This window comes from Erithacus rubecula, assembly GCF_903797595.1.
Source record: "Erithacus rubecula genome assembly, chromosome: 16".
Taxonomy (NCBI): Eukaryota; Metazoa; Chordata; class Aves; order Passeriformes; family Muscicapidae; genus Erithacus; species Erithacus rubecula.
The window spans coordinates 7,525,913-7,542,280 of NC_136668.1; the positions used below are offsets into that span (position 1 = coordinate 7,525,913).

Below are 16,368 nucleotides of genomic sequence, written 5' to 3' on the forward strand. Positions count from 1 at the left end.
ATTGAATACATTCCTTTCCTGAAAAGTCAACGCTATGATAACAATCTCCTTTTTTCCAGTTGCATTATGAGATCCCTTGCATCACGACAAACAGAGATGACACAGTGAATTAGGATAGTCTCTAAAATATGTGAAATAAGAGGGGAAAGGAGAATGCATATCTCAAACGTCAGTGCTAGATCAGATCACATTATCAGCAGGGTTTCTTCCAGCTACCTCTGTTTCTCCATATCTCTACGGTTCATCTCAGGGGTAGTTTCCAGCAGTGACCCATAGTTTCCTCATAATTTTACTAGTATTTCAGCTATGCTTAACAATTCCTTCCACATTCCGCCAATAAATTATGACATTTCTCTGGTAAGTCCCAATTTATTTAGTACAGCTGTCAGGGTCATGCATATTTCATGATTAATTTTCTACCATCCTGGACATACTTTCACGCCCAGGCAGGGGACATGATGTGCAGGCGAGGGCTGGAGATTGTCTGAAAAATAACTAACAACTGTAAAATGTATTAGTAAGAAAACTTCAAATACAGCAAGTGATTTACAACAGGCAAGCAAAAGCAGTTACTCATCCACTTGGTTACATTCTGCAATCGGGTCACTTGCCAGAAACAACAGAAGACAGTGTTAAAATCTGAAATTATAATCTGAGATAAGTGCCAGGACTATGACTTTTACAATTACTTTCTTGGATTCAGTCTAGAGCAGAGTGAGTAAAAAGCTATGCTGAGGAGGCTATGGAAAAACAGTGTAGCTGTCTGGTGTCAGCATCATCATTCTGAGGGAGTATTTTTTGGGACGAGGCTTTTGCGAGATGCTTTGTTATGTTTGCAGTGATGTGCAGAACAGAATAAGCATCTATCATACTTTACATCTCCAGAGATTGCTTGTACATCCCATAGGGAGTGTGCACACTTACAAAATGGGAAGCAGGAAGAAAATAAATCAGAAGAAAAAAAAAAAAAAAGACAAAAATGTGCACCAGGCTAGCCTAGCTGATACTTCTGATCCTTCAGTGATGCTTGGCCAATCTGTGTGTGTGTTTTGGCCATTTGCCTCCCTAATTCATTGCACTTGATGCCTTGTCTTCCCAAGAGCACATAACATTCAATTCTGACAAGGATTGCCCTGGTTTATGATCCAAAAAGTTAATTGTTATTTTTTAAAAATTATTATATCTGGATCAGGAAACTGCCTGTTTGGGAACCTGCTCAAGAGAAAACTCCATTGTTCTCTCTCCATTTGATAGGAAGTTATCCACAATGATGAAATGTTTCATCCTCTGAAGAAAATGTCTTCAAACATTTCAGCATTTCAGTCCCCAGCCTGTCATGCCAGGAGCCCAGAAATCTTTCACCCTCACCCACATCAAAGAACAGTTTTACTGTGAACAGCAGTGTCATCCCATCTCTACACTGACTACTTTAAAATGCTAAGTTTCTAGAAACATTCAGGGCCAGGCTGAGCTGGGTGCTGAGCTACCTGGTGTAAGATTGTAGATGTCCCTGCCCATTGCAGGGGGTTTGAAATAGATGCACTTTAAAGGTTTCTTCCAACACAAATTATTCTATGATTATATGAAATCAATCACCTTATTTTTAGTAGAAAAGACTGCTAGAGAACTGGTTCACAGATCCTCCCAAAGCTTAAGCTGAACTGATTGCTTTCTAAGTGGCTCCTCATCTTTCTACTGGTCCCAGGCTGTGTTTACCTTACTCTACTCCCAGAAATTCCCACAGTTCTCTGGGTTTTCCAGGATTGCTAGCAGTCATCCACAGTCACACTGCACAGAGCCTTAGAAGCTCAAAAATTAATTGCATCATGTCCTGCAGACTTGGCTATGGTAAATTTATTTATATCGTTTCTGTGAGGGGATTTTTTTATGAAGACAAATCTTGTGTTTTGTTGATCAGATGTCCTACATACATCCTGGTTTACAGAGTCTTTGCTCCAAATTTCTGCAATCGATGAGTAATAACTGCTGTGTGTTTGTGGCAAAGGAAGACTCTCAAAAAGACAACCCAGTTACAGGAGGCTATGTGGTCAGCAAACAGGTGGTCCTGTACAGAGACATCTCAGAGTCTGGCTCATTCTATATTCTGTATCTGTACTTAAATAAAGTCTCCCCAAAGCCTTAAACTTCAAACTCGAAGAACATTTCACAAAATCATTACCATCAAATCATTGTGACAGTTTTCTCAATCTGTGAAACAACAAATCCCTTCCAAATATGTACAGGTCTGTTCTAAGAAACCTGCAAAAGCCCTTTCTAGGAAACAAGGTACCTCTGGCAAGTTAGCTATGTTGACCTACATTGGAGAGTGGAGTAGAGGAAGATTTGTGTGCAGTCATCAGTGGAAATTCCATCAGCCCATGGCTGTTTCTGTATGCTCAGAGGTGCCTGAAAGTGTCTAGAGTCCAAGAAGTTATTTTAGTCATGGAGAACAGTGCTGGAAGACATGGTGGGAGGAAGGACACCCTCTGTTCCCGCTCCAAACAGAATCTCATGTTAATGAGATGGATTTAATTTCCCTGAATGGGGCATATTGCACTAACCTTGTGCTGCTAGTACAAGTGAATACTGAAAAAAATCTGTATGTTTCAGGCTATAGTCCAAGTTGCAAGTGAGCCCACACCCAACAGGATTCATTGCTGCTCATTACATGCAGTCACACAGAGAAGTGTTTGTTTTTTTCTGCTGTACTTCAAGACACTGAATTACTCTTACTCTCAGCTTCCCACTAAACTGAGCTGAAAATTTAATTATTTTTGGGATGCCCACTCTGGAGTGCACTTGTTCAAAATTGTACATTTCTTCCAAGCTCAGTAATCTCAGTTTATTTACTTTTCTTCCAATTACTTACTTTGAAATGTTTGTATGTTTGCAAATATATAAAACTTTCTCCTGGAACTATCAAGACCCTGGAACTATTGGGTGATCTTGATTAAATAATTATGTTAATTACATTTACTCAACCAAATTACTGAGGGAATAAAGGAGTAGAATCATAGAATCATGGAATGGTTTGGGTTGGAAGGGACCTTAAAGATCATCTCACTTTCCTATGGGCAGGGAACCATGGGGAGAATAAGAGAAAGATTTGTGTTAAAAAGTTAATGTATCTTACCTAGGTTTTATTTCCACTTTCTTATGGATGCTTTACAGATGCTTCGTCATGAAACCCACAAGTGCAGATAGCAAGTGCTTTCTTGTGCCATTAGAAAACCTTTTGTGAGATCAAATGAGGACACCAGAGATGCAATGGTATGATGAGATCTTTAACTTTCAGTTCTGATGCACTTTCAAATTCTCACTGCTGTGAAATGCACCTCTGCAAAAGCTGCTCAGTTGTGGATGATTCAAATACCCCTTTAGGGCCCTCTTGGAACCTTCTCCCCTAAGATAAGAAATCCTTCCTTAGGATGACTCATGGTAGAGAAATGTTCACCCCTCTGTAGACCCCCATGTTATCTTTTAGAGTTTTTACTGGTCTTTATCTCTTCTAAGCAATTGGTCACTTCTTTACCTAAAACCTTAAAGTAATTGGATAGCTTTCAACTTATAATTCTATTGGTCACTTTTCAATTCACCTCAACCCACAAAACCCTTTTGATATTCTATATTCGGATTTGGTGACCTAGGTGGCAGTGGGAAGGACTGGAAACTCCTCTTCCCAGAGGTGATGAGCTGATGGTGCTCACAACTCATGTGGTGGTTTCTGTATCAGAGGAAAAATGCCACCTGTGCACAGTAACTGCAAAGACAGAACCAGTTTTTTGCAAGTAGTTGTGGATTTATATATGAATATCTTCCATGAAACAGACCTTCAAACCTGAGAAAGGAATTATCATCACAACCACAGCTGTAGCATTCTTGCAGCCAAAGATTTTACCTGGGCATTTTGTACACGTTTGTCTGGGATAAAAGTGACCTGGTAAAACATTTCACAAATCCGACTTCTTGTCTGTGTAGTGAATCCTTTTACCACCTTTTGTACCTTGTTGCAGACAAAAACAAAGCTGAACACTGAGAAGCTTTTCTCAATGGTTTTCTACAAAGAAAATAATTGTATAATTCCTAAGAAACAAAATCCTAAAATGTAGTTTGCTTAAGTGACCATATATTAGTATCCTTACATCATGCTTTCAAACTTTCTTTAGTTGTATTTTGCCTACTTTTCCCATGAAAAATTTGTTGAATCTTAATTTTGTTGAGGGTGGACCTCTCTTGGGTGTCAGTTTTTCTGTAGCACTTTTATCTTGTAAATCATTGTTTTGCAAGCTTAATAATTCTTTAAAGTAATTTTTCCCACGTAATTATGGGGTTTTTTTTACCAAGTAAACCAAACCCCAAAATCCCAGGCCATGTACCTTGTGGAATCACAGTGTTACCAGCATGGTTAAGAATTCAGTGAACTGCACTGTATAAGGCCATAGAGATTTCAAACTAAAAGTCATTTCATGTTTTCAGTCTTACTAAATATCCTTTTATACTGGGTCCTATTTTTAGAACCTACTGACATCTTCCAGATGAGTCAGCATCCCAGTCAACATGGAAAATTTTGTCCTGGTGATTAAACATTGATAAGTCTGTTGAGAAAAGAAAATGACAGCTAACACATGAGGCTTCCCACAAAAGCCAAAAGATGCATCTTTTGGGAGTGTGCTAGGAAAAAGCATCACCTCCATCTTGGTTCAACCAGTGGGATTCAGTGAGATGGAAAAATACCTGGGGCTGTGTGGGAGTTGGTGTTGCACCCCAGCTCCTCAATGGCAAAAATGCGCAGAGGTTAAAGAGCCCAATATGGAGTTTGTGGACAAAGTCTCAAGGCACTTTGTGGCTGCAAGAAAACCTGCTTGGAAGATTAATCACATCCTTTGGAAGTTTCTGACATCTCCAGATCAGCTGAGAGGAACACCAATGTTTAGAATTGCTATGCTGTTTTTAAACAAACATGAAGAGAGGCCATTTATTTTTAACTCACTTCAAACAACCAGGATATTTTGTCTCTCTATGTCTCTCTAATTGCTTTCCCCACAGAGCTATGGAGAGGGCAGCACTCAGCCCATGCCCATCAGTGCACACTGAGCAGGCCAGGGCCCATGGCAGTGTCCCCATGGCTACAAGAAAACTAATGTGAAAACACACAAGTGAGAAATCACATATGTATCAACGTCAGTTTGTTGTGTTTGGGAAAAAAAAAAAAAAAAAAAAAAAAGGGGGGGGAATTTTCAGGTTGCTGTGAGGATTTCAGTCTGGTTTTCCACATTTGAGTACTGAGAAATAGGTTTCTAGATCTCATTTGATTGTCTAATAAACTAGTGCATCCCAATACCTCTTACCCTTGGGAAAAGAGAAGTAAGTTCTGGGAGTAAGTGTGCTACTTTAAAGCACCCAGCAGACATCATTATCCAGAAGTGCCACAGGCAGCACAACATGCCTTTTGCTTAAGTGCTGCTGGCTGGCAGCTCCTGCTGCTCCTGCCCTGCTCCTCTGGAAGGCAGAAGGAAACATTGCTCTCCAAGGAATGGCTTGGTCTGTATCAGGAAAAGATCTTAAAGTCTCTTGTGTGCTTAAAGGCAGCTGCTTTAACATTCAAGAGGTGTTTTCAAAATACTAACATAAATGGAAAATAAAAGCCTTCTGGAAAAGCACTTTGCTATGGAGACCATGTGCTTGCACATGGCAGTGACCTGGAAGAGTTACCACTCTAGGGTGTGGAGTTTAACCCAACAGAAACATTCCTCTTGTCATTAAAAAGACACCTCACTCTGTTGTACCTATATATGTACTTATTTAGGCAATGTTTTCTGGGTGCATGTCCTTGCTTACCAACACTGGGGGTTTTGTGCCATCTTCTTGCCCAATCACTCATCTTTGTGAGATCTTACTATGATGCCTCATATGCAAATTCAGAGAGTACTTGGCACCACTCCAGTCCTTCTCAGATTTCATCCACCTCCTTTTCCAGAGGATATTAAGCAATGCAGGTCTTTGTTACTGTTAATTCTGGATTTAAATGCTGCTGCTAAAGCATGGTCCTGTGAGCACTTTAATTGTTTCATGCAATAGCTTTTCCCTATGACTGAAGTGATCCAAACCCCTCATCACTTTGGTTTTATTTATGCCCCCTTTTTGCACATTCAGTCCTGCATCCATTCATTGAGACTGGGATTTGTTTCTCTTATATCCATTTTATTACACCATACAGTCCATTTTACTCCCATTCAAGAAATATTAATGAAAAAGCTACTATTTAATGGCTACTTTTGCTGTTACCTTGATAAACAGTGAGTTTTCCCTGTGCAACAAACTCAGTGCTGATCTTTCTACAGTACTTTTAAAATACCAAATTATTAAGGTTCAGATCTGATATTCATACCTCTTTTACCTTTGTTTTTGAATGTTTTTCTAAATTCTTAACCTTGCTATTATAAAAATTTAATGACCAATCAATCCTATCCTTTAACTAAACCAGCACAAATAGGCAGCTGGCAGATGGTCATGGCAAGAAGGCAAATGACATCAAAAGCCATGATAAATTGGGCTAAAGGGCTTTTTCTCTGCAACAAAAAAGCTTGTTTAAAAGATGTTTCATTTGAGTACAAGCTGATAGAAAATAGTGAATAAATGTGTGAGATGATAGATAGTAAAAAAAGTTTTATAAAGGCACTTCAGCCTGCACTCTCAATGGGGATATTTGTGCAGCTCTTTTATTTTTAATGCTTTTACTGGAGTTGACTCTCTCCCAATTGTCTGAATGAACTTCTGACAGCAGATGGCATCTTCCTCAAAACCAGAAATCAAAAAGGATTGCTACAGGAGGAAACAAGGTAGAAAGCTCATTGCCTTGCTCTGCCAGTCTGCTGCTATTGACAAGGTCACATTATGCATCAATGACAAAATTTGGCCATGAGGACTCTCTCTGCTCACACAGGCTGGTGCAGCACAGTCCTTTACTGGAGCACTTAAGCTAGAAAGAGCCTGGATGCTTCTTAAATAAGAGAGTTGACACTTCAATTTCTCACCAGCAGGAACAGTCAGTTGCTTTGCAACCACTGTACAACCTCACTGCCCACACAACTCTGCCATGAACAGGTCAGCACTCAGTTGCCTCCAGTCAAAAGCTGTGGCAAAATTACTTAATATACATTAGATACCACTTAAAACTCCACCTAAAGTTGAGGAGTTCTGAGCTTTTGGATATGCTCAGGTCTTGGCTTTGATCTATAATTACTTTAGAGGTGTGGCTCAAGAGCTGCAAGCTGAACCACAATACCTGTATTTGTCCATTATCCATATCCCAAGATAAAAGCTTTTGTCTAAAGAAAGCTCAAAGGTCATTACAGTGTATTTATATCTGTATAAAGAGGCTGAAGGTTTGCTTCCAGTCTGATGAAAGAGGCTGCTCTTAAAGCAGAAACATTTAACTGTTGGAATCCTGAGAGCTCTGATGGGCTTTGATGATCCTGATCAGCTTCATCTGCACAGGAGTCCATATAAACACCCTTCCCATGTGCACAGGAGTCCATATAAACCCAGTCCCAGAGGCTTCTTCCTACCCTGTGTTGCAGGAATGTCTCCAGCTCAGTCACAGCCATGCTTGTGCTCAGCCATGGGACTTGGGCCCCCCACCTGTGAGCTGTATTCCTGACCTTGGCCCTTCCTGAGGTAATACCTGGTGGTCTGGGATCTTGCCTGACCCACAGTTGCTACCGTGAGGCCTGTCCTGCTTGCTATGCTTGGCTTCAAGGAATTGCACTGCCTGGGAGGACAGGTGTGTTACTGTGGCTTTTGGAACCATCAGCCTGCACTAACTGGAGCTGTACCCTTGCCATTAAGGTAAGATAACTGACTGAAATGTAGTTTAAATGAGAGCTGCTAGTAAACCTTAATGCTCTGCCAGCTGATATGAACAACCTGAAAACTGGGAATGCTTTAATCACCAATGTAGTGGTCAAAAGAACTATTTCTATTGGCTTGAGGGAGTGTTCGCCTTTGACTTCAAAGGGTTGATTCTGCCCCTTCATTTGGACACAGTATTTTTGTCTAAATCTTCAAGGTCAGGAAGGTATGGAGAGTTGGCACCATGTAGCATGTTTGTATAGCTTTCAGCGGCAATTAGAACATTCTCTTCACTATGAGATGCAAAACGTATTTATTGTAAGGGCAATCCTACCTCTTCATCTGGATTTGGGCTGCCAGTAGCACTGATCTGTGTGCTGTCCTTCTGGTAAGTAAATCTGTCCATCCTGAGCACACCTGCTGCCTCCAGCCTTTAGGCAGAGACCCACAATCATTATGAAGTGACCATTAGGGAGTATGAGGAGCAGCTAGAGGGGCTCAGCTTGGAGAAAAGGCATCCCAGAGGGGACTTTTTCTCTCTTTAATTCCCAAAAAGGACCTTGGAGCCAGGTGGGGTTGGTCTTTTCCCCCACAGAACAAGTAACGGGACAAGATGAAATGGCCTCAATTTTCACCAGGGGAGGTTTAGATTTGCTGTTAGGAAACATTTCTTCACACACTGGCAGAAGCTGCCCAGCGCAGTGGTGGAGTCACTGTCCCTGGAAGGTTTTGAAAAGTGCAGTTGTGGCACATGTTGAGGACATGGTTTAGTGGTGGACTTGATTATCTCAAAAGCATTTACTAACTTAAAGGGTTCTATTAGTCCGGTGCAGAATGGACTTAATTATCTTCTCTTCCACAGGTAGAAAAAGCTAAAATGGCAGAAGAGGAGACAGGTGATGAAGAAGACAAGGAAGAAACAACTGCAACTTCTAGGGTAATCACTGTTGCTATCTCTAATGTTGGCAGTAATATAGAACAAAATAGGGAGCCCCTTAGAACCGCCAGTGATTTAATGGAGCAAAGAACGGGTTTGTTAATAAATAACAATAATTACAGGGCTGCCGCTGTCCGTGGTGCTGGAGGTGTTGCCCGAGCCCCCGGGGACCAGGCACGGCCCGGACACGGCCCTGCTCATCTCATTCATCTGGCCTTTGGAAGGGCCTCGAGCTTCCCCTGTAGTGTCAGGATCGGAAGGGCTTGGAATAGCTGAGAAAAAAGGTGAAAGATGGCTGCAGGGCTAGACAGAAAAATTAATTCTTCTTCTCAGGCATGTTTTTTGCATTACGGGTCTAAAATAACTATCTTAATACTGAAAAAATGCCTTAACCCTCCCCACATACATTTACTATATTATTTGTCATAAATCTGTCAGCTGCAATTTTAGAAAGGTAAAGTTGAGAAACTAACTCAGCTGAGATCCCCAGCCAGCCACTTTAAAGTCACTTTCTTCCAGAATGTCACAATACAGTAAAGCAACCAGCTCAATGGCAGGAAAATCCATGATGGGAGAGTTCATACCCTTTTAGCTCTGGGGAAATCCAACCATGAGGTGGGAAACCACAGACTTCGCAAGTTTCACTGTTATCAAAAAGAATTTCTTCAAAATTGATGACTTGCCAAAACCTTTTCATGCTCTTAGGCTTGATGAATTGGATGACTGTAGTAGATAAAGAATTGACTGGATGGTCACACTCAAAGAGTTTTGGTAACAATGGTAACTGGTTTGCCAGTCGCCTCTGGGTTGAACTGAAATCCAAAGAAAGGATAAAAGAGAGGACTCAAGGTGTAAATACAACCTTCAAAGCAAGGTAAAATTAAAAAACAAAAAACAAACCAAAAACCCAAAAACTAACCAAAAAACCCACGGAAAAGAAAGCAAGGAGCTTTCAATATTAACAGAGGGAAGGGGACCTTCTGCTCACAGTCAAACAGGCAGGGATGTTTTGGAGCTGGATGTGTTGTGGTTTGATATGAGACAAGTTCACTTGGCAATATAAAGCTCCAAAGAAACACTGAGAAATGATGGAAACAATTCAAACATCTTTGTGATCAACACAAAAGGAAAGTTGAAATAGCATCCTGAATAGGTATGATCTTTATTTAGCAGATTCTTGCATGGATTCCACCAATAAATGCTGAGTTTCTCAATGAAAGAATGACATTTTGAACATCATAATTCTGCAATGAAACAATAAAGAGAAGACAAGGTTATAATCATAAGAAACCAGAAGGGTAGAGAATGCTGCTACTGGAATGTGAGGGAGTGCTGAGTCACTCTGCATTGGTTGCTGCCATAGTAACTGTTTATCCAGCGGGTTGGGAACGAGGACAGACTGAAAAATTTGAAATAATGTAAATCCCAGCCTGAAATGTATTTCATATGCTTTTTAAAAAATTAACAAAATTGAATACCTCTGAAAGTTTTTTATATTAGTATTACTTGGGGCAAGCAGATTACATTGGACTACTGAAGAAACACATAAATGTATTCAAGCAAGAAATGTGGTGATTTCTTCCCAGCTAGGTTAATGTTACTGTATCTAATTGTGGGAGTGAGTAGGGACTGGTTTGTATTCATAGAGAGGTGATGGAGTTCCTGTTCACTATAACCCAGCCTAGGCTGTGATGCAAACAGAAGATGAGAGTTCTGGGAGTAGCAGCTTCTGGGGTGGATTGGAAAACTTAACATACTTTAGAGAGGTGTAAGCTCAGATTCTTAGGCCAGTTTTTTCCTGATGTTACCCTCAGCTCTGACTGTTAGGAAAGTCACTGCTGGTGATGGCTTTAGTGTCTTGGTGGCTGAAGGTCCCCTGCAGGAGAGATAGCTCTTATGTAGTAGTGATTTGCACAGTTCTGTGAATCATAAGATTCTGGGTGGTTTCCTAGAATGGAAAATGTCAGCATCATTATGACAGGTGTCTGTCACTGTCACACCTCCAAAGGCAGAACATCCACTATTATTATACCAGTAAGAGCACTTAAACTGCTGTTGGGGTGTGGACAATTTCAGAAAACTGTAGGTGGGCCTTTTGATAAGCAGTATAACCAAGCTTGCTGTGGACTGTAGTTACAGAGGAGCAGAAAGCTAACAAAGGTTTGAAACCAAGAATAAGAGAAAGGTTTATGAGAACTCTGCAGAGAGGCAGGAAGTTTGTGGTGAAACACGGGAAGTCACTTGCCTTTTTTTAATCTGTGTAGAGCTTGGAGGAGCTGCTGCAGGACATGCTGAGGTCAGAAAAGTTCTGCTTTGCAGAGCATAGGCAGACACCTTGCGGCTCCCCAAAGAAGGGCACAGAGGTCCAGTTGGGATTTGTTGTGTCAATGATCTTCACTCTTATGGTAGATGAACAAAAGGTGTTTTCAGGACTCGTCGTGCAACTGCATGCACAGATTTGCTTGCATAAATCTTAGTGAAGTTTTGGGAGCTGGCACTCTTCAGCCAGTTTCCTCTAATCCCTCAACTTCCCTAAGGAAGTATTATTCAAAAATATAATCTCCTCAAAGATCAAGACCTTCTGAATCATAGAACATTTTGGGTGGGAAGGGCCATCTAGTACAGCTCCTCTGCTGTGAGCAGGGACATCTTCAATTAGATCATGTTGCTCAGAGCCCTGTCCCACCTGGCCTGGAATACTTCCTGCAGGATAATTTGTTTTGTTGTATTGGATAGCTTCAGTATTGTGATTTCCATCTAACATATTTCAGGAGCCCAGAAGCAAGGCTCAGTTAATGACACCACATATTCAAGGAGAAGTCTGGGCTTGCTTAGACACAGGAACTGTAGGATGCAGGTAACCTGCAGAAGATGAAACACGCTAACAGCCTTGCAACACAAAATTTACCAGACAGACAGGTAAAAATTGGCATAGAAACTCTTTTTTTTTTCTCAAAAAAGAGAAGGTTGTAGGAATAGGTTACTGATGTTCTTAAGTAAAATAGATTGTTCAGTATTTAATCTATAATCTATCTCGCTCTTAAGCAAAATAGATGGCAGTAGAAATTATTTTGCCAAGTCCTATTTTATAGCTGTTATATTTGATTTTATGGCACTTGAAGGTGTAGCTGAAGTCCCAATTGCTCTACAGGCATTTACTATAAGAATTGCACTCTGAGGAAGCAGGTAAAGTTCTCTTTGGTTTTCAGCTCACTTGTTAGAATGCTTGATGATAGTTTTCTGCCTTGAGACTGTGAGTCTTGAAAGACAAAGAGCCCTTGATTAAAATGGACGTGACAATTTTATAACAGCTTTCAGGAGTGGGCAGTGATGACTCTATTATATATTCCATCAGGTTTAATCAGCTGCTGGGCTTTTGTACACAGGAAGGTTTTTTAAGTCCTTCTCATATTGAATCAGAAGGAAACCACATGGTGAATTTTTTTTTTTTTTTGCCATGAAATAGAAATACTTCATTTTCATATGCTTCATTTTCACCTTTTAAAAAAATGAAAAGTTTTTATCTGCAAAGGAAATACGTGCCCTTCACAGCTGTAATCATACCTGAACTAGTGCTAATTCCTGGTACAGCCAGGGAACTTTATTGGTGTATATTGGCCCACAGTCCCAAAGAGTTAAACAATTGCATATCACAGCTTGGAACAGGCAGCTCTGCCTGCAGTGCAGACCTGCCGTGTTAGTGACTCAAATGGCTGAATAAAAAGACAGCTTCTCTTCTACCCTTCAGCACTCCCATCCTGTTTATTCCACTGGCACTCTGATTCCCAGGGGGACTCAAGGCGTATTCTCACCACGGATGCAGCCCTTTTAATACCTTCTTTGCCAAAGCCCCTCATGTACCATGGAGCTGGGACATTAATTTTTTGACAACGAACTGGTTCAGGGAAGAGTCAGAACATAAATCTGCTCATCTCTCCATGTGTTTACTATCACACACAAATTGCCTCATTTTTTCGTTTAAGTAGCCATGAGCTGCATGATGATGAGATGTCTAGAGGCAACGCCGAGCTGTCCCTGCTGAAGAAGCTGGATGTGTTTTAGCATCTCTGACGGTCTTTAGTACCGCTGTTGTGCAGGTCATCGGCCAAAGGTGAAAATAAAGCTATAGAGGAGTAAAATTCTCCCACCCTCCGCCGCTCATGGATCCGAAGGGGAAGGGATGCTCTGACGAGCATCCGCGCACTGTCGGCAGCGTAGCCCCTTTTAGGAGGGATCTGGAGGGCTCGGCAGGATGGGGAGAGGAGGAGGGCTGCTGAAAACCCCTCCCTCTGCCGGGGGAGCGTGCGGGCGGTGCGGGGCGCGCCGCAGTGCGCGGAGCGGGGCGCGGGGGCCGCTCCGCAGGGATGCTCGCCCCGCTCCTGGGCTCCGCGGGCTCCGGCTGGCTGCTGCTGGGTGAGTGGGCCCCCGACCCCCCTCGGCAGCGCGGGTTTCTCCTTCTCCCCGCCCTCTCCCTGCTTCCCCGCTCCTTTCTCCGCAGCGGGTGGGGACCCGCTCCCCGCCTTGGTACGGTGGTAGCGGCCCGAGCCCTGCGAAACGGCCTCTGCACCCGCGGTCCGGCTCCCCATGGCCCTCCCTGCTCCGGGATAAAGGGTATTCCAAGCTCTTTGTGGGGAAAAGGCAGGCGGGAGCGGCGGGGATGGGATGATGTGCGGCGGAGAGCCGGCACCATGAGCCGCTATGGCACTGGTGCAGAGAGCTCAGCGGATGCATTACATAATATCTGCCAAATAGTCCTGCTGGTTTGTCCCACCAGTCCATCTCTGGTAAATTTGTTGGGGCACTTTGTCTGTAGTGGCGGCGTGCTTGGAGGGGTGTGTGCGAGTTAAGAGCCGCTGGGCTGAGGGTGATGCTGGATCCTATTGTTTTGTGGGCAGGCAGTGACGATTCCGAGTGGGTCTGCGTTAGGAAATTCTTGCAAGTCTGAAACTGGAAGATTCTGTAAGGTATTTAAAGGTTGATCTTGAATTGATCTGCTCTGCTGATTTGAAATTGAGTCCTTTGAATCTGTGTGAAGTGTTTTTCTAAAGAATGGTAATGTTCAATATCTGTGCTATTTCCCACTTTATGTATCAAAGACCTTCCCTCTAGACAAGCAGCCTTCCAAGCAGAAGTACAAAGGGGAAAATTATTTTAAAAGACAAAAGATCTTAGCATCATTAGGTAAATGTTCTGAGGGGAGTGTTGATAATGGAAGAGATTGTAATTATTTATGTTCACGCCTACTTGCTATTTTTGATTATGAGAAAGGATAAGTCACACTGAAAAAATAAAGGGAACCTAAAATTGCTAGCCTGAATTTTGCCTCTGAAAATGTCCTGGTGACTCCCATTAAACACAGTGATCTTATAGCTGCTTGAATCAGCTGCTTTAGAACTGTAGTAAAACTCATGCAGTGAAATATAGCCCAGAGGGAATTACATGGGGGAAACAGAAAGGAGGACTTGGCTGGGAAGCTGTGGGCAAATGTTTGTTACTGTAGTTTGGGCCCCAAGGCCCTAGGGACTGCTCTGAGCCACATTACTGGTTTCACCAGGCTTGTTTATGACAACAGGAGGAGAACAGGACCCACTGGGAGCAGGTCTCCTGTGCAAGCTCCTACCCTCGGTCCTCCACATCTACCCTGCAGTATTGGTTTCTGTGCTTCACATCTCAGTGCTTCTGCTGTGTCCCAGCTCCCCTCTCTCGTGCATCTGGCTATCCCAAAGTGTGTGCTTAATGTTACTTTATTTTGGTGTGGGCAGGACTTCAGCTCAACACTTCTGTCTGCAGAATAGGGGCCCTCAGAAGACAGATATGTTATTGCCTTTTGCACTGAGTTGTATGCCACCACGGGTCATCTCTGTGAGATGGATCCCACCACAGCACCAATGGCTCTGCCTGACCTGGCAGTGTGGCATCTGCTCAGCCCTGGAGCAGCAGCTGTTGCTCTCATGTCTGGTTTTGGCTTTCTGGTGGCCCCATCCCATCAGTCACAGGTCTGTGTTGCAAAGGACTCACCATGGCTGTGCTGATTTACTGTGCAAGGAGCTCCTTGGCCATTAGAGCCCAGTGAAGCATGCTTTAATTCAAATTAATTTCTGGTGCCATTAGAAAAGTTGAGAACAGGTCTATAATGTTCATCTCAGTGAAATAATGGCAGAAATCAGTGAAAGTCAAAGTGAACTATTTCCTACTGGGCAGTCTTGGATGGTCTGATGGGTGCAGAGAGCAGTATAGTAAACAAAACACAAACCTAATGGCAAATTCTCCTAGGGATTTGAACATTGTTGGTTTGGTTGAAATTTTCCAAGAATTCACCTTACCCCTCGAATCTTTGGGATTTCCTATTACTTTTCTGCTCTTCTCTTCCACATGGCTGCAACCATGAGCCTCTTGCCTGCCCTGTCACTCCTGTCTTACAGAAACAAAGTCTGTGTTCTCTTGTCTCCTGGCAGCAGCTGGAGGCCAGGCAGGCACCTGCATCCATGTGTGTAGGCACAAGAAGGGAAATTTGCCATCATAGTGTCCCTTCCCTCTGGCACCAGTGCATATCCAAACATTTCTTGGTGCATGCATGCAAAGGGCTGGGAGGTCATCTGGGGTCACAACAGACTTGTACAATCCCACTCCTGATCCTGGCTCCTGTCTGTGACAGGAGTCCTTGGTGATGCTTTGTGTACAGAGGAGATGCCCAAGGCTGCTCAGCCCAGCCTGTGGAGTGCCAGGTGCTGCACCGGAGGCAAAGCTCGTGGGGTTGGTTGAGATATATTTAGTTGCTTTTATTCTCCATCCCTCTATTACTTCTCCATTTGAGCATTTGCTAGATACTATCAAAAGGAAAGAATAGATACATTTGGATTTCCCTGCACCCTCACAGGAAAAGACAGGACATAGCAACTTTTCTCTGCTGTTCCAGTCTAATATGGACATTTATATGATTTGTCTCCACAATAGAACTATGGATATTGCAATTATATTCAAGTAATAAAAAATAGGAGGGAAGCCTTGAAGACAGATGGTAAACTGAATTAACTGAACACCCTCAGAAGTAAGAAAGCTGCCTTGGGAGTGAGCCAGAAACAAAGAAATGCAACATTACATCAGTAAGGGTATAATTGCCCTTTTGATGTCACCAAACACTGCAGAGCACCAGATGGCTTAAATGTTTCATTGTGAGTACATTTCTGAGAGCACTTTGGGAAAAATACCTTCTTCCTTTGTCACTGCACAGTTGCAATCAACACCTGGATATCTTACAGGTAATTGGAGGCATGTCTGGGTGAGATGGAAAGAGATGGTGGATAATGTGACACAGGCAGTTACCTTCTGGTGGGTTCTCAGGCATCCTATTTTCCAATGGCTTTGTTCTTAACTTTGCTACATTATTTCTTCATATAGACCCAAATAAAATGACTTAAAAACTCTCTTCCTGATCAGAAATCAACACAAAAGAAAAAATATGTTAATTTATTATTTTATTTTTAAATGCTCTGCATACATTCTTTGGGGATGGGCCAATATAAGTAATGAGGTTTTTCCATCACTGCTATTTCTGTCTCTTGTGCTACTGTGTGAAGCCA

At 42.4% G+C, this 16,368-nt stretch overlaps 2 protein-coding genes across 5 annotated transcripts in view; one reads left to right on the top strand and one right to left on the bottom strand.

Moving 5' to 3' along the window:
- The window catches only part of PDLIM4 (PDZ and LIM domain 4), a 152,991-nt gene extending 140,049 nt beyond the window's left edge, over positions 1 to 12,942 (bottom strand). Inside the window, exon 1 of the mRNA XM_079319663.1 lies at positions 12,937 to 12,942. The gene's annotated coding sequence lies outside the window, so the exon portion shown is untranslated. The remainder of the gene's footprint in view (positions 1 to 12,936) is intronic.
- The window catches only part of ACSL6 (acyl-CoA synthetase long chain family member 6), a 59,511-nt gene continuing 51,911 nt past the window's right edge, over positions 8,769 to 16,368 (top strand). For 2 of the 4 annotated variants that reach the window (XM_079319657.1, XM_079319658.1), the window contains exon 1: positions 12,935 to 13,201. In XM_079319657.1, coding sequence (XP_079175783.1) covers positions 13,153 to 13,201 — 49 coding nt within the window. In that variant the 5' untranslated portion in view covers positions 12,935 to 13,152. Of the gene's footprint in view, positions 8,789 to 12,934; positions 13,202 to 16,368 lie in introns of those variants that run through there. The other 2 variants (XM_079319660.1, XM_079319656.1) reach the window with 2 other exon arrangements.